The sequence below is a fragment of the Triplophysa dalaica genome, chromosome 2 (genome assembly GCF_015846415.1).
Source record: "Triplophysa dalaica isolate WHDGS20190420 chromosome 2, ASM1584641v1, whole genome shotgun sequence".
NCBI classification, from domain to species: domain Eukaryota; kingdom Metazoa; phylum Chordata; class Actinopteri; order Cypriniformes; family Nemacheilidae; genus Triplophysa; species Triplophysa dalaica.
In genome coordinates this window covers 25261464-25287023 of record NC_079543.1, presented here as the reverse complement: position 1 = coordinate 25287023, position 25560 = coordinate 25261464, and the positions used below count along the sequence as shown (strand labels likewise).

The following is a 25560-nucleotide window of genomic DNA, read 5'->3' as shown; positions in this document are numbered from 1 at the left end:
TTTATAAGTGCAATGTGGTTTCATTGGTTAACCTCGACAGTGTATCTTTTTATATTTAGTTTTGATTTTATTCACCTTCAGTAATGTTGATAATGCTTGTGTTGATTTTGCTTCACAGGCTCTGATGTCATTGTTTGTCCTGTCGTCTAAAGATGGATGGGTTAACATCATGTATGACGGTTTAGATGCAGTCGCCGTAGATGTACAGGTGTGTGTGTGTATTCGTCAGATAACTCTCTACACAATGCGAAAGTGATCTCTCCGGTAGAACAAAAACACAGGCACCAGTAGTGTTTACAGTTTTTTTGTTCCCAGAATCCCTCAGGTGACACAGTCACAAAAGGAGGCAGGAGGTTTCTAGGTAAAACGAGTGTCTGATTAATTCAGCTTTGGATTGGAGAGAGAGAGAGCGAGAGAGAGAGAGGACACTAAAATGAGCAGGTTGAGAAGAAGAGACAGTGCATTCATCATTTAATTCCAGAGAGACTCGCTCGCTCTCTCTCACACACACACGCACACACACGTGTGAAAACCTTCAGTCCAGATACAGTAACACATCCTCTACACAGCCGGTACAATTCCAACGCTTGTGCAATGACTCAAATATGATGTTTCCATTTCTTTGTGCAATGGCTTCCTTTCACATTTCCTGTCTGTGCTTTCCTGCCGATAAGCCCTCTCATCATCCGGACCGTTTTGCACTTTACAGGAACTTGAAATTTCCAATTAACATCAGAGTTTTTACACCGTCGTTCATTATTGAAAATTTCATCTTTGCGATGGAACCCGATCAACACCTTGTATCGTATGTCAAGATTTTAAAATCCCTTTCTCTTTTTTCTTCCGTTTGTAGCCCATTAAGAACCATAATCCCTGGATGCTTCTGTATTTCATCTCCTTTCTGCTGATCGTCAGCTTTTTCGTGCTTAACATGTTCGTCGGCGTGGTGGTGGAGAACTTCCACAAGTGCAGACAGGACCAGGAAGAGGAGGAGGCCCGGCGTCGGGAGGAGAAGAGGCAGAAACGTATGGAGAAGAAACGCAGGAGTGAGTGTGTTGGTTTTTGGTATCTGTTAAGTCCTGAGTTTTGAAATCGTTGTTTGATTGGTTGAATTCTACAGGGGGGACGGGAGACGTGTGTGTCGTGTTTTTTTTACGGGCCTCTTGGAAACTAAACAAAATGTGATTGGTTGCCCGGACAAACAGTCTCTTGGGTGGTCTAGTCCAGACCTTCTGTAGTCTAGTCTGTCTACTTAACTACTCTAACATAAGTTTACAGATATATACTACCTATCCAATAGTACAGTGGTTTGGTGACCAGCAGTGATTTAATTGCTCTGGGAAAATGTGTACTCATTTTTGCAGTCGTATTCCTCAAAAGCCCTTTGACTTTGTTTGACTTTAGAATCACATAAGCAGGATTTAATTAGACAGGAGACACATAATTATAAAGTGGGAATTAAATAATTTACTCCGGCCTCTGATGTCAATGAAGTACTGTTATGACTCACCACAACCTCTTTTGAAAGGGCTTGTGTCAGATAACACAAGTACAAATACAATGGGGGAGATTGAAATGGTATAGTAGCTAAAGTGGAACGTTTTAAATTCTAAAACGATGAATTCATGTCCTTGATTCTGATTGGTCAAGAGTTGTGATTTATGAAAGTTGCATTGATGCATCTTTTTCGTTTAATATTTGTTTTGTGTCGTAACTGTTTGATAAAAGCATTAAGGTACTGGAGACTAGTGCTTTATTTTGAATAATGTTCCACTTCGCTTTGTGCCTAACAACTCCCTTCAGCTGTGATTTATTCGCAATAAAGCACATCCTCTTGTACCCTATAGATGGTTTCATCGGACACACACACTTGGCCAGAGGGTTAACTTCCAGTCTGTGTTTGTTTATTGGTCTGGCTAGTGGCTAATAATAGTATTCATATATGAATTTATAATAATATTAGTTATATTGATATTTCATCGTATGTTCATTTTATAAAAAAAATATTTTGAATGGGTCGTTTAACTTTGTCACATTTAAGTTTAGCCTTTTTCTACAAAATAATACTGGCTAGACATACTATTAACTTGCCAGCATATTTCATTTACTTGTTATTTCTTTTGCTTGTTATCAGAAATAATCTACAGAGACTCTTTACTTTGTGGATGTTTACCGGAATCAAGCTTTGGCCATAAAAACGTGGATACACAGTAACGTTTGTTGCTGTCGTTGCTTTGAAACTGCCTTGTATAGATCACTTCAGAAATGTAAACGGTGCTGGTCCAACTTTGGTCCAGAAGAACTGTTTCAGTTTTTTAACACTACATCAGTCTCGCGTGTGCTCAAACTGGAAACAAACTAAAGTGAGTATGTTGTAGTACCATGTAGACATCTTACTATACGAATAGGGTTATAATCTGTTACCATGGTGTTCATAAAATTACCATGGTTTTTTCTGACATCACTGCTGTACCCACCAGTTATTTTTATTACTGAAACTGTAAACTGAATTAATAATTATATAGTAGCTCTCTTAAACCCCCCCTCTCTCTCTCTTTCTCTCCCTGTTTCTCATATACACAAAACTCTTCTCAAAGACACCTTGAGCATTCAAAAGCAGTGATGAATGTGGAGGGATGTTTGGCAGGACACTTTTAATGTCCTTTGAATGACTTGACTGTTTCCTAACTGTGATCACACACACAGGCGGCTGTGTTAGCAATTTACCGGACGAATAAAAACTGGGTCAGTGTGCTTGTGTTTAACAGGGACAATAAAGCAGTCTATACAGTACAGTGTTCTATAAATACTGTGTATCATTGCTGCATTCATGCAGTCCAGGCACAGTCGCATTTTTAAACGAATGAGGGTCATACTTTTTTTTTATAATAAATCTTCAGGACAGTAAGCTTAATTTACATGGAAATGTGGTGTATGCAGAAGTAATGAAGGTGACAAAGTTTTTCTTTAAGTTTTTAAGGGCTGTTTTTGACAGGTTGTTGATAAGCAGCATTTTAAGAACAATGACTATATTAGTGTCCGCACCATCAGATGATTAAATTGGTTATTTGTAATATTCTATGATTGTTATGCTATTTTTATATATATATTTTATGTCAATTTTTTATAAATTTTATGATTTTTGTTGTCTTTTGTCTTTGTTTTTATTTATTTTAAGCTCTGGTGCTGCAGTATCACATTTTAAATGTCAAGCTTTTAAATTCAAAGGGATTTTGACTGGCTGTCAATGTTTTATCGTTCATCATCTGAAAAAATTTGTTCTGAACTCTGCAACTATTTCATGAATGTCACCACGGATGCTGAGAGGTATGCCGTGATGAGTGTGTGAGTACCTGAATGACCTGATTTCAGCTTAATGATGTTCTATTGTTCTCTATGTGTGTGCGTGTATGTTTCAGAGGCTCTGCAGAGGCCGTACTACGCAGACTACTCTCCCGCGCGTCTCTTTATTCACACGCTCTGCACCAGCCATTATCTGGACCTCTTCATCACCATCATCATCGCCATTAATGTACTCACAATGTCAATGGAGCACTACGGACAGCCCAAGGTCTGCAGGAGTGCACACACATTACACATAACAGGAGGCTGTTTCCAAAAATGCTTACAGTATTTATCTAGTATCAAGTCAACTTGAAAGGTTCCGTGATTTGTTTCACAAAGAACAAGTTAAACAAGATTTAACATGAAAAATGGCTGAAAAACACAAAGCACCCTTAATGTGTATTAAAATCTATTTGGAGTTCATGTTGACTTCAAATGAAAGTTCGATACATATTCGTGTTATATGTTTCTGTCTGTATATGTGTTATTCAGTATCTGGACGAGGGTCTGAAGTACTGTAACTATGTCTTCACCCTGGTTTTCGTGATCGAGGCCACGCTCAAACTGGTGGCTTTCGGCTTCAGGAGGTTCTTCAAGGAGAGGTGAGGCTCCATCTTGTGGACGCCGATGCACAAAATCTGTTTCCGTCTGCAGTGGTAAATCTCTTGATCTGTCTCTGTCAGGTGGAATCAGTTGGATCTGGCAATTGTTCTTCTCTCCATCGTGGGAATCACTCTAGAAGAGATCGACCTGAATGCTTCCCTGCCTATCAACCCCACGATCATACGCATCATGAGGGTGCTGCGTATTGCCAGAGGTAATGAATTCACAAACACACATACATATACAAGTCAAGTATATACAGCGAAGTGGTGTCATTTGGATTTTAGATCAATTTAATAGACTGTAAAAATGTAGTTGCTTGGTTAAAAAAACTGACTTTTGGACTATATTCATATGTAGTCTATAATTCAGTCAGTATATAATTTCAGAAAAACACACACACATTTTTTCTTTGATTAAAAATTACATTTAAAAAAAACATGTCGCAAAAGTACAACAAAAAGTCTAAGCACACTCTTTATAAAAACGAATCAATTACTCTCCCTACATAAATTATTTAAAAAATACCAAAGAAATCTGTATTCTAGAGTCTTAGACCTTTCCAATAACATATAGTTTGTCGTGATTCAATTAGAAATTACATGCACAATATTGACGCAAACTTAGGTGTCCCGTATACGGAACGGGTGACAGTTAACAGGCTACCATTTTTTTATAATATGTGTGATTTTTGTGGCAGTAAATATAGAATATGTACGTGTATTATGCAGAAAACACTTGAAGGGTCTAAGCAAAAAAGATAACTGCAACAGCGATTCAAAATCTTGTTTTTGTAAAAATAAAGTAAGGAAGGGACAGGAATTTCTATATACATAAACATATACTCTATATAAACACATACACAAACACGCATATATATGTATATATATAGAAATATACATTTCAAATGTAGCGTCTTGAGATAACAACATGTCATAGAGTGCCGCTGAAATGCAAGGGTATCCATCTTAGCTGTAATGAAATTCAGAAAGGTTTCACGAAATTCAGAGGTTTTATCAGGACAGAATGTGTCAAGTTTGGTTTCTTTATGACTTGCTCAGATAAACAGTTGTTGCAAGAAACTTTCTGCTTTTTATTGACAATACCTATGTCAAAAAATCTTGCATCTTAGCATTTTTAAGGCTGTTCTGCTTTCCTACACTCCTGCTTAAGAGCACAATGTACCCGGGGCTGAAATCTAGCAGTCAACTCGAAACAGTCAACAAAACGTCTCTACAGACAATCTGAACACAATAACAACTTTCTATGAACCCAGACAAGGAGGAGCAGATATATCTGTGCAGGTATAAGGTGAAGCTAGAGAAATCCATGGCTGTCAATGGATTTGTAGGAACAAGCAGTTGATGTTTAAGAAGGATGATCTGGACAGACGGATGTTATTTATGTCATCAGGAATCTGATGGATCTGATGTGTTTTTAGTGTTGAAGCTGTTGAAGATGGCCACAGGAATGAGAGCTCTTCTGGATACTGTGGTTCAAGCTCTACCACAGGTCAGTTTGTTCACTGGTTGTTTAGTGTGTTTTGTCAAATGATTTTACAGATACCCCAGATGATGCTGTGCTGATGTGGTTTTTCATGTATTTTTCAGGTGGGTAATCTGGGTCTTCTCTTCATGCTGCTGTTCTTCATCTACGCCGCTCTAGGAGTCGAGCTCTTTGGAAAACTCGGTCAGTAGCCGGTTTGTTTTTTGTTACTGTATGTTTTTATATGAAAACAAGACCTTTCAGTCAATGTTTTATTAATATTTTTACAACCTCATATAAACAAATTCATGTTCAAAATAATTTGAAAAGTTAAGATAATGTAATAAAATGTATTTAAATCAGAATGCACTGAGGACAATCCATGTGAGGGACTAAGCAGACATGCCACGTTTCAAAACTTCGGTATGGCTTTCCTCACTTTATTCCGCGTTTCCACCGGCGACAACTGGAACGGCATCATGAAGGTAAAGCAGTATTCCTGAGAATAATCCTCATCCTTTCTCAATCCATATGTTGTAAATGTTTTTGTCATAAAGGACAAGTGTGACCGTGATATCCAGGCTCATATTTTTGAGATAATGAGCGTCAAAGTTTGATTTCCCCATATTCAATTTGCTATCATATTGATGTTTCGTATAGCCTAACTTGATCAATCTTAAAAATGTCCAGGTTATATTTTCCCAGATGTTCTTGACATTATGTAAAATGATTTTATGTAGAAAACGGTAAATCAACAAAGAAAATCCGTCGACTGGGTTTTCACTATGGAACCATATTGGCAGCTATTTTCAATTTGAAAAGGAATACGCAAAATGACAATGCAGCATGTCAAATAAATATATATTTTAAATAACTTTTTAAGTTACAAAATGAAAATGCAATCCCCGGAATAATTATTTGTTTAAGATAGTCAAGCAAAAGTGCAGCAAAATTAAAATTCTAATGTTTCTCTAAACGCATTAACATTAACAGGATGAACATTTTGGGATTGCATTTTCATTTACACATTGCCTTGGGTGTTGCAAAATTCAGTGTTGGAACTGACAAATCTAATTGATATAATTACATTTTTATATTTATTTTGCACTCAAAGTTGCACATATATTATTTAAAATGTATATGTTAATACACAATTGCATTGTCGTTTTACATACTGCATTGTCATTTTGCGTATTGCATTTCAAATTGAAAATAGCCACCAGTATGCTGCCATATTCCACAGGCAGTGTCACATATGTTATCCACGTCTATTCAGCAAATGTCACGTAACCTAAACCGAGCATTGACCAAACTCTCAATTGATGTGTTTTTGTGTTTAGGACACCCTGCGGGAGTGTAAAAACGGTGACAAATGTCTGAGTTACCTGCCACTTTTGTCACCTCTTTATTTCGTGACATTCGTCCTGATTGCTCAGTTTGTGCTGGTGAATGTTGTGGTCGCGGTGCTCATGAAACACTTAGAGGAGAGCAACCAAGATGCACGTGAAGATGCGGAGATGGAGGCGGAGATCCAGCAGGAGCTACTGAACAGTCGCAGACACAGCACCACCTCTGTGGGTGGGGCCACAGGGTTGGAGGGTGGAGCTTTTAGAATGGAGACACTGTCTTGTGAGCAGGTAATCAATTCTGTCCATATATGAAGGTGTTTATGCACAGTTCTCTTTTACTTCTCTTTTTTATTTTGAGGCATTTTACTGTTAAAGTCTGTTTTTCAACCACCATATTTTCACATCACACTGAAACCACTCAGCTATGACTTTTTGTTGTGTTTTCAGGGCAAAGATCCCAATTATGGTAACTTCCTGACAGTAGAAAGGCCGTCCATATCGAGGATGCTGTCTCTGCCCAGTGACAGTTACATGCTCTATCCAGTCAAAGCCGAATACGGCTCCATTCAGAAGAGATTCTCCAAACAGGACTCTGCATTACCAGGTGATGGGACAACATTCACACACACAACACTCTCCGGACTTTATTGAGTTACTGGCACAAATACAGAAAGAGAATTTGACTGAAGCATTAATATTTTTCTCAGGCTCTTCTCCGTCACTTGGCACGCAGCCCTGTGAAGATGGTTCGCTAATGCAGCTTCCAGGAACCACATCTCAGACAAACTTGGACTCGGTTTCTGCCTCTCACCTTCTAACTCAAAGAACAAGAAGATCCAGCAATGTCTCAAGAATCCTGCGTCGACAGGTTTGTAGAAATCGTGATCTCGATTATAGTGATTTATAATATAATATGATACATGGCTTCTCAAGTGCATGTGCACTCCCAAATAAACAAAATACTTTAGTATATTATAATATTTACTTTAGGATACTGTTGTCGTTTTTTAAGATTTGTAAAACACTGAATACTAAAAAATAAAGTACACAACAGTTTATCGATTTACTACGATTAGTACTAAAGAATACTATAGTATAGTACACTACAGTTTATTAGTTTGATATAGTTAATACCCCAGAATTCTATAGTACTATACTCTACAGTTTATTGATTTACTATGATTAGTAATAAAGAATACTATAGTATAGTACACTACACTACTTTCTCGGCTTACTATAGTTAGTAATACAGAATACTATAGAAAATTGCTGAATTGTAGTGTACTATACTATAGTTAGTAGTACAGAGTACTAAAATAATGTACACTTCAGTCGATCGTTTTATTATAATCCGTACCACAGTAAATACTTAAATAAATTGATACTGTAGTGCTCTATACAAATAGTAAGTAACGCAGAATTAATGATGGATTAACTATAGTTGGTAGAACAGAACACATACACTACTATAGTATAGTGCAATACAGTTTATTATTTTGCTATAGCTTGTAATGCAGAACATTATAGTATAGGACACTGCAGTTGATTCATTCACTATAGTTATTACTACAGTTTATCAATTATCAAGAGTACACACTACATTTATGATCCTAGGCCACAAACATGGTCTTAAGTAGCACAGGAAATTTTGTGGCAAAAGCCAATATAACGATGTATGGGTCAAAATAATAAATTTCTTTTTTATGCCAAAAATGATTAGGATATTAAGTAAAGAACATGTTCCATGAAGATATTTTGTAATTTCCAACTGTAAATTGTCAAAACTTATTTTTTGTGAGTGGATACAGCAAATTTGCTCACAAAAATAGCCAGAAACACACCTACAAACTTCACTCGCTGCTACCTGCTCTATGGGAATTACCCACTTAAGTTTGGTATCTATGTAAAGCTAAGAATTTCTACTTTCAGCTTCATCTAGTCTCCACAACGTCATTACAGCGGTAAGACAAAAGATAGCGTTAAAACAGACCTGTTTTGAAGGCAAGGGCCTGCTACAGCGACTTTGATTTACAACTTAAAATGCGATTTTCTCAATATTTAGATTTTTTTGCACTCTCAGATTCCGGAGTTTTAAATAGTCGTATTGCAGCCAAATATTGTCCTTACAAACAATACATCAATGGAAAGCTTTTTTTTATATATTAATTTTATTATGTATCTTCCCATATACTGTATTTGATTAATCTACATATGTCGGGCGACATCATAATCTGCAGGTTTAATATAAGATTCATAGCTTCTGAATGGAACACCATCCAGCTCATCGGGGGGACGTGACACTCAGTTTGGGAAGCCCTGATATATATATTATATATAATATAATGTAATATAAAAATAAAAAAATCCTGATTTGGATTAGTGGGTAAATTTCTTTTCACCCAGTCAAGTGTTTTAGAAAGCTCTCAAATATCAATTTAAGTGTGCATGCTTGGATAAGAATTAGTGCACTTGTTTTTAAATATCTGCTCTCACCTGCAGCAAGCAATAAAGTGCGACTCCATCGACTCCACAAACCCTGGATCCAAAGACAGCCTACACTTTCCAAGCAATCCCTGTTCTAATGAGAATCTTCAACTCAAAGTACCCGGCATTTCACTCACCGGCGGGTCCGCCCCCTGCTCGCCACAAGCCTCGCCCCCTCCACCCCTGCGAAATCGAACCGCGAGCGTACGAACAAGCGGACAGGTTTTCAGTCAACGCAGCATCCCCGGACGCCAGATTGCACACCTGACACAATCCACAAAAGCACTTGAAGTAATGCATGCCAATGCACAAATAAACACCTCGGACATTGAGGAGGTGAACCGACACATGACAAAATCTACCCAAAAAGGATCCTATAATAATTTAACTCTTACCTGTTCGGACGTCCAGTCTCAGAACTCAGGGCTGCTGCGTGTTGGGACGAGCCGTCAACAGGAAGCCTGCAATCATAGTCTACGAAAGTACAACAGCATGGAAAATAACTTCCTGTCACCCCAACCCGACACCCCCCGTCGACACTCGATGCACGGAGAGGGGCTATTTCTTCCAATGAAGGCGCCCGTGCCATCCCCTGGACCTTCGCCGATACCCAAAAAGGAGAAGATGAGCCCGCCCTGCATCTCCATTGACCCGCCCACAGAGGCAGAGTTTCAATCTCAAGCGGTCAACCAGGAAAGCAGCTCGGTCCTAAGAAGGCGGACGCCGTCGTTTGACTCGGCGTTGCCGCGGGAATCGTTAGATCTCACGGAGCCCCTCCCACAGGACGAACCTTCCCTGCCAAGTCACTTGCCCCTCCCACAATTTTCATTTGACCAATCAGATGTAAGTTCTTTGAGCAGTCTGTCGGAACTGCTTTCAGATAGTGACCAATCGACGCACTCTTTCCCTCCTGAAGCCCGTTCGGGGTTTGTGGGAAGCGCGGGAGAAGCTCAGAGCCCACTCAGGAAGAAGGTCTTGGTCAGAATGGCCAGCACTAGGGATCAAGGAAATGAGGATTCAGTTGCCTAGGCAACCGCACAGGAAGCAGCCTTTTGCAAAGCATTTAACAACAGGAAGAGGTGGTGTCGGCCACAGTATGCAATGTGTTTCTGATGGAACTGATGTTTTTTCCTGATCATATTGATTGGGGTTTTGGAACTTTTAGTAGTATTCATTACACACATTGATGTTGTGCAGTTTTATGTGATATCAAGCTTCTTTAAATGCAGAGCAAATCCGTCAGTGATGGATTCATTCATGTGCGATTTTAACCCTCATGTTCTGTTTGGAGTCTGTAACATTAAAACATTTATAGTAATGATTAGAAATAACAATACGTGCAACAATACAAATCTGCGTTATTGTGATACATGCTGTATCACAATATTTTGAACAAAATAGAAAAATTTTGCGGATTCCCAAAGAAAAATAATTTGGTAAATTTTTTATTGAGGTCTAATTGTACCTTCTTTACAGTAAATTCAGTAAATTGTAATAAAAATTTATAGATATGGAATAGAAAAATGAAATAAATTTAGAAATTTGATTATAACAAAATAACATTTTATTATTTAACGGATAACATTGCACAATAAGCCACATTTAAAATTAAAGAGTAAAAAGAAGAGTAAAATGACTTTCTCAAATCAGTCTTAACAGAACATGAGGTTTATTTCGCAGGAGTTCTGTATTTTCCATTTCCAAACCCTTATGTCATAGAACTGATTCACATTTAATTCATACTTGTAACACCCTTTTGTCTTACAAAGGATAGAATATTTATAGAAATCTTTTAGCTGAAACATATGCATGGATATAATGCAGACTGTGTAGCTGAATGAATGAAATGATTATGTATATAAATGTGGCATGTGATATTTTTGTAAAGGGTTCGAGTTTAACATATTGTTGGCCTTCAGATGGACATATAGTGTCAGAGGAATGTTCCGGGTCTAATACAAGCTAAGCTCTGTTGATAACTGTGGCATGCTGTCGATTAGCACAGAAAATAATTAGTGACCCCGTCTGTACGAACAAGACTGAAGTCTCATAATCTAATTTTTAGATAACAAGCATCAAAGTTTGACTTCAGTCATTCATTTCACTATAATTTCAATCTTTGACTAAGATTTACTCCGTTAATATTAAAGATATCAAGGTTATATTTTCATACATGGTTCTTAACATTATGTAGAATGATTCTACATAATAGTAAATCACAAATCCTATCTGCACTGTAAAAAAAATCCTTTCAACTGAAACTTTAAAATTACATGTTTTCACCGTCTTTATACTAAATTTGGAGTCTTTTTCTGTATTTTTTTTTTTTTTTAATATGTGAAAAATGTTTAACTGTGAAATGACATGTTTTTTTACATAATACGTGAAAAAGCTTTTTAAAAAACAAAAGTAAATTCTGTAAAATTACTCTAATCTAGTCTTTGGGTAAACAATCATCCTAAAGTAAATGCGTCAAACTTACATTTCCTAAAGGCCCAATTCACATTTTGCGTATTTTATTTTAAATGTAGACGTTCGGCAGGCAATGTGCGTGCGGTGCGGTGTGGCGCGGACAATTTTCTAGGCGTGCCGGCACTGCATCGAGATGGAAATAGTTACATTTTTCAGAGCGGGTCATTTGAAGAGAGATAACTGCGGTGCTCACGTTTTCCGCACGGTTTTAGGCGTGAAATGTGAATTTGGCCTAATGTAGGTGACAGAGAAGATCACTTTTTTATGTAGTTACTAAATAACTTTTTATGTTTATTTTTAACCAAAAAAATGACTGGATTGTATAAGCACTGTTAAACAAGCTACAGATTTTAGTTTTTTAGGTTCCTTCTGGTTGTCTTGCCCCATAGACTTCCATAATAAGTTTATTACAGTCACAGATAATGTCAAAGAGGTTAACTTGTATTAAGCCTTTCTTTCTTTCTTTCTTCTGTCTTACAAATGTAAACGGTTTCAAGCAACTTTCAATGTTTTCTGTGCAAGCACAAAAGCTTCCAAAGAAATGAGCTGGCATGAATGCTAATCCTTCAATTCATTTCCTACTAAAAACATTTATTCAATTGAAGAAGTAGCCCATGAACATTTACTCGACATTAGGGTTGTAAAATTAACCCCTTGAAATTATTTTAGAAGTCATTTTCATCATAATAGTTCTAAATAGTTTTGAGTTTCAGTATTTCTATATGAAGTTTGTTGACGCCAGTGTCATTTTCACACATTAAATTAGAAACCCTTTCAAAACATAGGCTTTTCACACTATGCGTATCTTTGGATTTGCACAATATTTCATATTTTTGAGTGTTTGCACTGTTTTCAACCCTTATAAAGTCTGGGTTTTATTAGCACCATGTTTTAAAGGTACGGCATACAAAATTGCAAAACACAATTTGTGCTAAAAATAACTGTTTCTGTGGTGTGAAAAGCCCTATACAGTACATTTGGGAGTTAATATAATATTTTGTTTTGTTTACTCATTAACCGTAAACATGTGTATGTGTTTATCATTATAAAAGCTGTATCGGATTGAAAGTGTAATGGAGGGTTTAAGGAAAACCAAGGGCTGCTATATAAAAGTGTCACTGTACTGAGGATATCTGAAAAGTGTGTTATGTATGCAGTGTGACATTGTGTGAGTGTGATGAAGTGTCTAATGAAGTCTTCATGAAAACACAAGCTTTGCTGCAATCCTCTTTTTCACAGTGTGTTGCCTAGTTCATCACGTTAGAAGTGTTTCAGGTGTTAATGAAAGAAGGTATCAACTGAGGATTGCAAAAACACATGATGACTACATGTTGAAAAAATATGAAAGTGTACTAGAGACTGCTACTGTTTCTATTTATAAAGATCGCTTTTTGCTCTGTCTAACTGTTAAAGTGTTAACTTTAGCATTCAGAAATTAAATAGTGTACCAATTGTTTTTGTCACAATTAGTTTCATAAGAGGTTTGTAGTTGTTTGAACCATTTTTCAAAATGTGGGGCAAATACAACTCAAAACCCTGAATGCAGTTTTAAACACTGATTTGTCTCATTTTTCTACCAGTGCAGTTTGGCATCTACATACAATACATGAAACAAATGAGGTAAGGTAGTAGAAAATCTGTTGCTATAGCATGCTATATTTTAAAATTTGTTTTATAAACCTCATCAGTTTGTTTAAAGGTGAAATGTGTCTGATTAAACAGGATCTATTAAAATGCAAAATGATGCATAACAATATTACTATGATATAACTATTTCAAAACTCAGCAATTGGGTATCAAAAATAGAAATAATTTGATGCCTAAACTATAGAACAAATACGGTTTCTCAAGGCAAAGTCACTGATCCACGGAAAATGTTTTCAGTAAACATCATGTTTTATATATTTAATGGGTATTATTAAGGTATAGTTCACCCAAAATTTAAATTCTGTTACACTGTAAAATTGAATTTTACTAAAGGTAAATAAGTTAATTTTACTTAATTAGAAAAAGTTCACTTAATTGTTTTATTGTTAACTCGATATCTGAATATTAACCAGAAATATTTTTTTTGAGTTGATATGTTGTTATTTTAACTCTTGATTTAAGCTACAACAATGTATTTTATCAAGTAGCTTACACTCGGATATTAATTGTTCCATTTACTTTATTTAAACAAGGTTATTCAACACGATTGGTTGAGAAGGATTTCCAGTTCCCAGCATGATTTGCTTAAGATTACATTAAGGCTTATTCACATTTGGTTTCTTTTCCACGCATATATTCATTTTTTTAAATGTAGACTTACGGCAGCCACGTTTAAATACGGTGCGAAGCAGTCGCAACACGCTCTTTTTTCATGAGCGTCGCTGCCGCATCGAGATGAAAAATCTCAACTTTTCAGAAGGGCACACGGGCACAGCAGGTCACGTGACAAGAACCAACCACCAAATATAGACAAGCTCATTGAAATGCGCGTTGTGTTTGAACTTACATGCATTGAGTCTATAGTTAATTCATATATGACAACAAAAAGTACCAATAAGATTAATAAAAATCGAGTTTAGTTAACATAAAATTACAGGTGCAATTTAGTAATTTAAACTGAATTCGTTTAAGTAAATTTGAGTCAGAAAAGTAAGAAATACTTATTTTAGTGAGTTAAACTTAGAATGTGTTAATGCAACTTAGTTAAGCTTACTGAATTGAATCAATGCAATGAGTTTGTACAATTCCATTTTACGTTTTTACAGTGTGTCATTTATTCACCATCATGTCATTCAAACCCTGTATGCGAATTTTCCTATGCTTAACACAAAAGAAGATATTTTGAGAAATGTCTCAATGGTTTTGTGTCTATACAGTGGAAGTTATTACGGGCCAATGTTGTTTGCCAACGTTCTTTAAAATATCTTTTGTGTCCTGCAGAAGAAAGTAAGTCATAGAGTTACAGGAGGGTGAATACATGATGAAAGAATTTCTATTTTGAGGGAATCTCTTTTTTTATATCTACGTATAATGTTAGCCAAGGTCAAGCAAATGTCATAATTATGCCTCCCTCTCCATCCGTAAAATAAATCAGGCTTTTTTTATAATGCAGTGCTTCAATGACTTCTACATTACTGCCCTCTGCATGTTAAACAATCTAACAACACTTACAGTACCTGTCTTGTCTGACATAAATAACTATAAAAGGCACATTTATTTCAATAGATTTAGGAAAATGTCTCAACATGTGACCCTTAAAAACATTTATTTTAAAACAAAAATTATAACTAATCCGGTTCATATTTATTTATTCATGTCATTCCAAACACTTTGATAACCCTTTTAACATCCTCCATTAACAAAATATAACAATCGCCTCTATACTTCATTGGAAATTTCAGTGTCTTTGTACCATATCATGCAGTTAGACATATTTAGATCAAGCACACACGCCCCACCCACACACACACACACATATACACAAGTATGTTTGTTAAAGTAAACAATCTGTTGCAATAATCTCAGTTATCTCATCCGGAATGTTTTCTGTCTCCACAAACGCAGACTGAGACACAACTGAGACGCACTCATTTTCTCACAGTCTCTCTTGCTCCTGTTAAAGTGACATAACATTGTTTACCTGAAACTTAAATAAGTGGCATTTCTTTCAACAGCAACAGACTTTGACACAAAAGACGTGTACGGCACTTAAAACAATAAGTGATCTTTGTGTGATGCTACAGATTGTTTGTTAGCTATGGCATAAAGCTATAATCTATGGTACTCATTTAACAACACGAAAATAATAGCTAATTGAAACTATAAGCACTTTTGTAATAATAATACAATTGGTTTTATTAAACTTTGAGTGCACTAAGTGATGCTACACATTTAAAAATGTATATCACTACAATATGATATTGTCTTATGCATTTTTATGAAATAAATATAAATTATATAATAAATATGTTAAAAACGATACATTTTATTAACGATACACTCCAATGCGAAAAACGTTAACCATAAGTGAAACCTACAGCAGTCAATGGAGTATTCCAATCTCTACAATTTTGCGTAATGCTTCATCCAAGCCAATAGATGTCAGTATAATTTCCCAAATCCCTTTTGTATTAGCCATTAAAATGGGCATTTCTTTCAAATAAATCGGACTACATATGTATTACTGAATAAACAGAACATATTGATGTTTGCAATTATTTAATATGTCAATGTTAAACCTTTGGGTCGTAATAATCAATAAATATCCCCAAACACCCACATTTGTTAGAGTAAAGGTGACACTACATGAATTCATTTAATTCTGTATGATAGTACTCACTACAGAGGTGAACAGCATCTCCTCTCCACCCCGTTGCTAAAATGCGGTACATCGCGATACATTTAGCTAACATATACGGCAGTCTATAATCTGTCCTTCGGATTGGCTGCAGATTAAAATGCTGGCGGGATCTTGTAGCCAGGGGGGCGGGTGTCTGCGGTTTCGATGAGGGGTGGACTCTGGTAGGCGTCGACGGGGATAGTGGTTTGGCCCATGACGTCATTGGAGGGGTACGGCTGCTTTGGGGCCTGACTGGCCACATGCTCGCCGGTAAACAGGCTCATGTCCGTACCCAGGAGGAACCGCTGCACGGCACAGGCCGTGAGGGCCGCCTTGTTAGGACAACCAGGATTACGTGTTAGTGAGGTTAACATGTGAGGAAAGATAAAGTTAAAGTAGCAAGAGTTAGTTTGAATGCTTGAGTTAATGATTTGAATGTCTTAAATATAGTCAAAAAAGAAAAATGTTTTCTGGCTCTATAATAAAAACTAGTTTATTTTAATGTTCGTCATTTACTTCAAGTGAATTGACGGTCTTCACAAACAATGTACTGAGATATGGAATTAGAGTTTTCTGAGTGTGACGTGCACTACAGCATGCACAAACTGTATTCACTATCCTAATCTGAGTGCACTCTACTGTCAAAACACACCAGCGCAGTTTAGTGTTCACTCGGAAGTAGTATAGGAGATCTATACTACTGAAAGGCTGTTAAGCTGTTTGGACAAAAGTGCCTGTTTATCCTCCACAAAGGAGATGTTCTTAAACCTGTGCACTGCTAGTAGACACAGGTAAGCCTAAAACACAAATACCAACATCAGTGGTCAAATGTGAACGCGATGATGAGTGTGAATGTGTGTACGGTGTGATGTCATACCCAGGTAAGGATGGAGAAGAAAGAGAAGGCAATAGCTGCTCGGGCTGCGTCGGACGCCTGCTCCAGGGGCAACTCCTTAGGGGACGTATGGCTCCACTGATTGGCCAGGAAGCAGAAACCTACGAACCACAGGAACGTCCAGAATCCTGTGATAACAGACAGAGGTAAGAGCCTATAACAACTATAACCAATTTGCATTTTGGACAGTTTTGCTGCATACGTTCTATATTCTGCTGGAGTTGTGTTTTATGCACGTGGATGTGTATGACCCTGTGTGCGTGTCTGTTTTTCTCGGTGTTCACTTTTTGTTTTGTTTTCAATTGTATAACTTTAATGTTTTGCTTATAGTTAATATGTTTCATGAACAGCTGCTTAATAACAATAAAAAAATGTAAAAAGCGCTGTATTAAAAAGTTGACTTAGTTTACGTTTTTTTAGGGAATGAAAAAAACAATGTCATTTTTAATAAAAGATTTAATTGATTGGCACTTTTTCATACTTTTTATTGGTAAGATATTTGCAAAACCCAGTGACAAACATGGGGTGACTAATAATTATGACGATTGTCAAAAAAAACACGTAATAAGGAGATACGAGGTTTCAGAAGGACAGCAGCGAACACTTTTACGTCCACAAAGTCTTTTCATGTTTGAAAGTAACACATATTACGTTTACTGTTGCACATTCACACTCCCGGTATATTTCTCACACTTTTGTGACGATATCTTCAAAGTAACCACAAAAATGCAAAACCGCTCTCTTCCAATATGAGTCATATACCAACATACGGTTATTGGTTAACAGTAAAAAGTAAATTGAAATAAATCATAATTATTATCAACATAATATAATCAACAATTATTATTTATATGATTATTTATTATTTTACAATTTATTTAATGACCTATAAAATAAATAAATTGCTCTAAATGAGAAGCGCCTATAAAGAAAGTAGGCTATGGATGCCAAACTTTGAGAGACGAATGCACGACTCCCATAAAACCCTGCTATGAACTACTTGACCTTAACTCAAATGACCGTAGAAGTGTAATGTTTCAACAAGTAATCAAAATCACCAGCCATCTGTGTCAAAATGAACTATGAATCACCTGAAAAGACGATCTCCAACAGCACAACTCTCTTTCTGTCTTTAACACTGCTGATCTGGGGGAAGTAGACGTCCAAGGCCAGGAAAAAGATGCTGGCTAAGAAAGCGATGATTCCTATTGTGATGCCATAGTTACATGCATCTGAATTCCTGTTAAAGACACAGTACAGTCGCTCGCTGCCCATATTCGCATAGCCTTCGTTTATTATAGATGCAAAGACCACCATGGAGAAGATCTGGAGAGAAGACAGAAAGAAAAGACGTGAGTTACAAACAGTTCTACTATTAACAAAAAGTCCAGAAAACTACCACTGTACTATGATAGTATTTTAAGGTAGCATGGTTTTGCCATCCTGAAAGGGGTGATATTTTGTTCTTTAAGTTTTGCAATTTTACGTGTCTAATACATGCATGGGCAACTTATAACACACCAAAGAAACAGAAAAACAATTATTCGCACCATATGACCCCTTTAATGTTAAATAAATGAAATGCTTTCATTATGAACAGTCTCTTAGAAACTTTTCTTGCCTCATATGCTACTGTACTGTAAATGCATCATAATTCTTTATTGATGCTCTGCCATGTATTTCCTAACAGCATATGCTTGAAAGCAATTTCATTTACACCTGAGAGAGAAAATGTGGTTAATTCACACTAATGCAACAGTACACACACCACACCCACCCAAAGGCCACCGCAGTCTGTCAGTCTGCGTGTGTTTGACTAACAGTGAGGGGAAATCAGTAGCACTGCTTACTGTAGGTATCATGAGCTATTTCTGGCAATGCAATCCTGTGTACTGACGCATACAGCACATCACTGGATAAAGCATCCTAATAAAGGAGGAACCATTGATTGTTAAACTCCAATAATGAAAATTCTGTCATCATTTACATTTAAAGAGAGTTGGTAACCGAAGAACACTGGACCCCATTCACTTCTATTGTATGCAAAAGCAATGCAAGTGAAAGGGGTCCAGTAAACAAAAATTCTTCTTTTGTGTTCTGCGGAAGAAAGAAAGCCATAAAGATTTGAAATGAAAAGAGGGTAAATGATCACAGAACTTAATTTTTGGGAGAACTATCACTTTAAACAAGCCTCTTTAGAGAATCTAATGTTGCATTAAAAAGATTAAATGTCCACAGAATAAATATTTGTAAATAAAAAACGCACCAAACATAATAAAACGATTAAAACTTAAATAATACAGACATTCTCAATCTACAAGATGCAACACACACGAAAAAGCAAAATGTCAAAACTAAAATCTGTTAAAGTACAAGACAAAGTGTGTGTCTTAATTTGTATACATTTATTTTATACATTAAATCACTTATTTCTGTTGATTTCATAATTCTTCTATAAATTACGTAATAATGACGCTTGGCTTCTGTTTACATAGCATACAGCAAACTGTGCAGATTGTTTTGACTTTTGAACACTTGCTGTACTGTTACACTGTACAGATCACACTGTCATTTGTGGAAGTGTGTACACCTGTGGCATGAGCTCACTACACATGGTGGTCACCAATGTGTTAACTTCCTGTTTTTAGAGACATTTATGTACGTTTCATTTCCTTTCAAAAGTGGAGAAATTACTGTAAGCCGAACTTATTTAAATAACATTTGTATATACGATTGACTTTAGACTCGTTTTATCTGAAGAAACGTATTATACAATCATTGCAGCCGTCACAATTATTCAGACAACCACAACGATTGTAAATCCTTAGAAAACAAGGGTGATCGACATCCCTCGTCCTTGATCTGCACTCACGTTTACGTTCAAATGACATTTCTTCATCATTTCAGTTTTATCAGATTCGTACTTTTTGTATTTGTGGGTTTTATTAATGTGATTCGAGATTTGGTGCATCTACACAGCAAGTCAACATCATCCTCATATCTCAGTTTTTTTCCTGTTAAGGTCACAGTTATTTATAGAATTTTCACATTTCTTAATGTCAATATATATATATATTTATTCATTGTATAACTTGATTGTAATTGATCATTATAATTGCAAGCCTTTAAACAGACAATTAATCGCAATTATTTAAGAGACAATTAAGGACATCCAAATTTCATCATCGAGACGTATATGCTTATATGCCTTTGCTCAGATGCAAACTGTGATCTCCTCAATTTATTCCACTACAAAAACGTGTTATCTTCACCTTATCAACCCATAACTGGGCCAACATCACCATTATTCTTTACTACCTTTCTGAACACAGAGAGATCTCACACATCCACAGCCCATGTAGTGTTAACTGCACATTTATTCATATATTCATTTAGAAAACACTTTTATCCAAAGAAACTCACTATACACATAAGGGTGTTTGCATCTGTGCATAGTATAGTAAGCATGGTACACATTATGTGTTCACAAGTAAGAATAATAATGAATCCAGATGAGAAGAGCATAAAAGAGGAGTTAAAGAGCATCTTAGTCTATTCGTTGATTTTAGTTAATATAAAAGGCTCATTGTGATACTGTGAATTATCATCGCAAGGCCATGTCCTTACAAATATGGGAAGTTAATGCTTTAACACACTTATTGTCATGTGTCAAACAGCTTTTTGACACCATGTTCATCACAAAGAAAAATTTAAAGGATGTTAAGAAAGAAAGAACAGACCAATTCTGACTTCATGCAGTGTTTAAATTTTACGGTGGTACGTCACATTTACGAATTGCACGTATAAACTAGTGTCATATTTACGTATGGAAGAAAATAAATAATCATGTAGTACTGCAATAAACGGTACGAAAGCAATTTGAAAGCTGCGTGCACACGCATTGCGTGCGTCATTACCACAGCAACATCTGACGTATCAGAAGACCGCAACCTATAATAACGCAAACTATATAATCACATAACCCAATAATTCATCAAATTTAATGCATCAACATTGTTACAAATAGTCGTTCGTCCGTTATTAAGGAGTAAATGATTTGGCAACGCATCTTTGTGTCAATCATAAATATTGAAAGGAGGCTTATCTTACCCATGCCAGCACTCGTAGGACAGTCTGTGGCTGTTTGACGAACGCGACAGGGTCGAAGGCCGAACCGGCTCGCCCGGCTCCGAACGAGCCCGCTCCATCCATCCTTTCAGCAGTGTAGCGCGCTCACCGCTGTGCGCTGCGGAAGAGGAACGCCGAGCGCGGTCACGAGTCTATCTCGCACACCCACGAGCAAGCGCGTGCCTGTTGCTGACCGCCACCAGCTGAGCTCGTGCGCATGTCAGGGACGTCTCGCGTGCTACAAGAAACAAGTTGGTTTGATGCGGTTTTCTCACGGAATAATTAAAACATAAATACCCGTTTGTAATATTATCTCTTTTTTTTAATTATGGTTACTTTAAAAGGTGTGGCTATCTATCAGATGAGGCCACTTAATACGTTATTTATTACGAACTAGTTAAAATAATACAATTTACTGCTATACATGTTCATCGATATAAATGTTCATAGTAAACTTCTGTTAACATCGAGACATTTCAGTATAACATTAAACTCAAAGAAAAAATAAATAAAATGAAAAATAATAAACAGAAAAAATAGAAGAAAGAAACGAGGATTATAACCAAACCAGCTTTGCTTTTAAACAGATGTTGCGTTCCTGACAGAGTCAATTAAACATCACTTTTCCTTGAGGAGTACATTCAATATTTTGAGAGTTTTAATTCCTTTCTTACTTTTTTCATTTTACAAAGGGTTTCTTTAAAACATTTAAGTTTACTATAATAATTTGCATTTATAAAGTCTCATTGATGGTGTACTGACCAATCGGGTTGGATATTTAAATGACGCAACGTCAGTTTGCTTCCGTCTAAAAACGTGTCTCAAATAAGCAGGTAAACTAGAAATGACATGAAATTGGACCCTAACCCTCGATGGAAAAAATCAAGTTTTTACATATGTGACAAAACTTTTTTCTGTTGTTTTGTGCGTTTTAAAGTCTGCTAGGTGTTTACATGAAATCCATAGTCAATGGATTATATTCTTGTCACAATAAACAGTACGATTTTTAGCATTAACAAAAAACCAGGCGATAAGAAACTGCTTAAAATACTACGTAGGAAAATGTACATAAAAGAAGATATTTTGAAGAATGTGTGAGTAAAACAATGGCCCCCATTGACTTCCATTGTTAGGGTGCAAAACTACGAAGACAATTTTCAAACCATCCTCTTTAGTGTTTCATATATAACACAATGATAAACAGGTTTTGAATGACATCAGGGTGATTATTGTGTGAACCATCAATTTAAACGTGCTGCAAATGCCTGTAATGTTAATCCTACAATATTATATATGCTGTCACCCAAGCCTTGTTTTCCTTACTTGATGAAATATTAAACAAAATGGGTAAAAACAATTTATCAACAAAACGTTTGTGAGGGCATTTGAGCCTCTTTGTATACCTTTTTATCCTGTCATATCTTATGAAGACATATGGTGGCAGTGCGACATACTGAAAGCAATTGAGTTATTGTCTTAGTTGCTCCAATACAAAGAAACCCCGTACATTTAACTCTCAGAATGACCATTGGTTGTAATTGTAGGAAGTATTTTATTGCTCGGAGATTGCAAAGCTCAACCTTCTAATGTACTAATGAAATCTTCCTTGACACATAAAATAAACACAAATTAAACAATTGTTGGCATGCAGAAAGAATATAGCCTTTCTATACAGAAGTAATGTGGAGAAGATCTTAGAGAATTAGTGTTGGAAAAGTTGGTGTTGCTTTTGGAATATTATTTTTCGAGTCAGAGTTTTGGTTAAAATCTTTACATTTGATGGCATACTTTGTTATCTTGGCCATTCTAAGCACGTATATATATTCAAGTTTGAGGCATGGCTAGTAAATCTAGTAGAGATCAATGTGATATCTGGAGAGGTCTCTTATCCCACTCTTTATTTGTTTATTCTTATAGCTTTCTTGGGGAAACAAGTTATTAAACATCTTATTTCATATTTTGTTTTCCTATTTATATTTTTATTTAGCCTTAAAGTTGCTCCTCGTGATAAACAAACAGGACCAAACCTAAATTGTGATTGGATGAGCCACATCATATTGCGTTTTTTACTGTTTTCTAAAATCAATAAGGCGTTTTAGTGAGAGAGTAAAGACGTTTTAGGCATTTGGCTTTGTGTCATGCTTTAAAAATATCCCTCACCTATAAGAGTAGTGTGTCTCCTGTTGTTCCCTGTGTATACGTCACTTTTTGAGGTTGTGATTCAGTTTTTTAGTTGACATGACAACATCCTTGCTTTTCTTTCTCTCTCACTCTCTCTCTAAATGGGTCACAGAGGTCCCTCAATGGAACTGCCTGCTGGTTTTCAAGACAATTATCATAATTCACCTTTGCTCTTAGTCCAATTGGGAAAGAAGCCACTACATTTTTAATCACTGAAATTAGAGTGTGTCAGTGTGGAGTCCTGGTTTTAAGTAGTCCTTAGATGCCAGGTTACAGGTTCTTGGCTCTGGCCTGGTCACTTCTATGGTTACAGGCTGCCTTGCGTCAATGTTTGTAATTACTCCTGTGCCAGTGCTCTAGTGACACGTTGACTGTCAGTGATCATGTTTGAAACACTACTGGTCATTAGTAAGCTATAAATCCATTATAGCTATTACATTGCAGCACTTAACTGAATGTTTTTATGCAACCTTCAGTTCTTTGAAATACCATATAATGTTGTATACGAGTATGGTCATTTTTCAGTACTATCATAGTATGCCACTGTGCAACTTTTTGTGTATCCGCTTGTTAAAGGGATAGTTCAACTTAAAACGTAAATTCTTAATTTTAGCACAAAGAAAGATATTTGAAAGAATGTTAGCAATTTTCAGTTCTGGGACATCATTCCCTACCATAGTAAGAAAAAACTGTTGACCACAAAATTAGGTATTTTTAAGAATTTAGGAAAGCGAACAGTTCTAGGACACCTTTGACTACCATCGTAATTGTTGCTACTATGGTCCTCAATGATCCAAAACTGAAAAACATTCTTCCATATACCATTCAACAGGACAGTCAATACGCACCACCATACACAGAACGTCATATACCGTTTCAGGGTCCTTCAGATGCTAATATACATTGATGGTTTGCTGTAAAACTATCCAAAAAACACCGCCCTAACCGAACGAAGACAGCGGTTCATTTATACAGTTGAATATTGATTTGAAATATTCTGTGAGACTGAAGTGTAAGTTTCGCATAAATGTGTGATATGAATAAAAATACTCATAGCTGCTGATTGAATGGTACCCATGAGTGCCATGAGTGGAGGCTTGAACACGGAAACAGTAATCCTTAACAAACGGATTATGTAAATGTTTCAAATGATTAAAATTAAAATTACATTGTGCACTGTATTGTAAAAATGGGGGGAAAAGTTGGCTAATCATCAAGTGATTTATTTTTCTGTAACCAAAAAATAAATCACTTCTCAGTCATAATACACACTTACAAGTATGACAATGAGCTTGTGTTTCACAATACATTTTTACATATTTATCTTGTATAAGAGTTGTGTACAATATAAAAGAAACCATTCTTACAGTTGATTCTGGTTAACACAAACTCCTTATTTGTAAGCGTGAGCACTTTTTTTTTGCTGTGTGAATATACACACTTGTATGCGTGCCTGTATTCACCACCATAGATTTGGGTGTGTGAGTCATGGTGTGTGCGAGCTTGTGTAGTAACGGGCCTCTACGCTTACATTATTAATGCTGGAATGAGACCCAAGCTTAAGTTACACTAAGGCAAGTAGAGCTGACAAATTAAGGTTCCTTATACAGCACTGCAACAAACTAAAGCCCTGACACACATCTTCTCACTCACTCACACAGACATACAGCTCTTGTCTGAGTCGCTCATGAGGGCATATCGTAGTCTGCGACTGTGCTGAAATTGTCTCCTACTCTATAACTTGCTGAGTATCACAGGGAGTTTGCATTAGTCTCTTGATGAAAAACAAAAGAATAGAAGAGGAGTGTATGGGTGAGTGTATGGTTATAGAGACATACAGAGGCACCTTAACAGAGGATCTTAATTTGAGATCTACCAGAGGCGTCCTGCTTATAGACCTCATCTGGTGTCGTGGTGAATGGAATCATGTGTACAGAGATTTTTTCACCTGCGCTGAAGAATTCGTCTATCACAGTACTGTAAAACAACAAGGGACATCACCAAAAGGTAAGATGCAACGTTTATTTTCGTTTGCTTTTTTTACACAGTAGTTGATGAACTTGGAAAAATATGAAACTGTGCATGACAATGAAATAATGTTGGTTCAGTGAAAATAAATGCAACACATCTATGTTCCTTAGTAATGTTTAAAGTTCATATACTTTGCAGTTTGTGACTTTTTTTGTCTTTGGATGGAGATCCTGTTTATTAATGATTGTTTTGTGTTTTGGCAGAGACGCCGTAGACTAGCATGGTTTTAGCAGGATAAAATGCCAGCCAAAAAAGGTGAC

General features: G+C 36.3%; 2 protein-coding genes across 4 annotated transcripts in view; one reads left to right on the top strand and one right to left on the bottom strand.

Moving 5' to 3' along the window:
* The window catches only part of cacna1hb (calcium channel, voltage-dependent, T type, alpha 1H subunit b), a 73229-nt gene extending 59933 nt beyond the window's left edge, over window positions 1-13296 (top strand). For both annotated transcript variants that reach the window (XM_056770087.1, XM_056770082.1), the window contains 12 exons: window positions 119-208; window positions 854-1046; window positions 3420-3571; window positions 3838-3947; window positions 4029-4162; window positions 5390-5460; window positions 5559-5637; window positions 5797-5918; window positions 6774-7070; window positions 7230-7386; window positions 7490-7650; window positions 9282-13296. In XM_056770087.1, the coding sequence (XP_056626065.1) occupies window positions 119-208; window positions 854-1046; window positions 3420-3571; window positions 3838-3947; window positions 4029-4162; window positions 5390-5460; window positions 5559-5637; window positions 5797-5918; window positions 6774-7070; window positions 7230-7386; window positions 7490-7650; window positions 9282-10295 (2580 nt within the window). In that variant the 3' untranslated portion in view covers window positions 10296-13296. The remainder of the gene's footprint in view (window positions 1-118; window positions 209-853; window positions 1047-3419; window positions 3572-3837; window positions 3948-4028; window positions 4163-5389; window positions 5461-5558; window positions 5638-5796; window positions 5919-6773; window positions 7071-7229; window positions 7387-7489; window positions 7651-9281) is intronic.
* Window positions 13297-14974: 1678 nt separating this feature from the next.
* Window positions 14975-21295, bottom strand: syngr3b (synaptogyrin 3b). Of its 2 annotated transcripts, none has more exons than XM_056730313.1 (4): window positions 21071-21287; window positions 18052-18286; window positions 16943-17088; window positions 14975-16397 (listed from the first exon to the last, which is right to left on the bottom strand). In XM_056730313.1, exons 1-4 carry the CDS (start codon window positions 21170-21172, stop codon window positions 16179-16181), a joined length of 702 nt encoding a protein of 233 aa, XP_056586291.1. In that variant the 5' UTR covers window positions 21173-21287; the 3' UTR covers window positions 14975-16178. The 2 variants fall into 2 exon arrangements, with proteins under 2 accessions (XP_056586291.1, XP_056586300.1); XM_056730322.1 differs by lacking the exon at window positions 14975-16397 and adding an exon at window positions 16409-16862 and having other exon boundaries at window positions 21071-21295.
* Window positions 21296-25560: the final 4265 nt, after the last annotated feature.

Bases quoted from the DNA above. Each gene is read 5' to 3' on its own strand.
- syngr3b (XM_056730313.1), bottom strand. From the start codon at position 21,172: ATGGATGGAGCGGGCTCGTTCGGAGCCGGGCGAGCCGGTTCGGCCTTC. The intron at 18,287-21,070 runs GTAAGATAAGCC...TCTTCTCTCCAG, and splicing joins TCCTACGAGTGCTGGCATGG to ATCTTCTCCATGGTGGTCTT. The intron at 17,089-18,051 runs GTGATTCATAGT...CTGTTATCACAG, and splicing joins GTTGGAGATCGTCTTTTCAG to GATTCTGGACGTTCCTGTGG.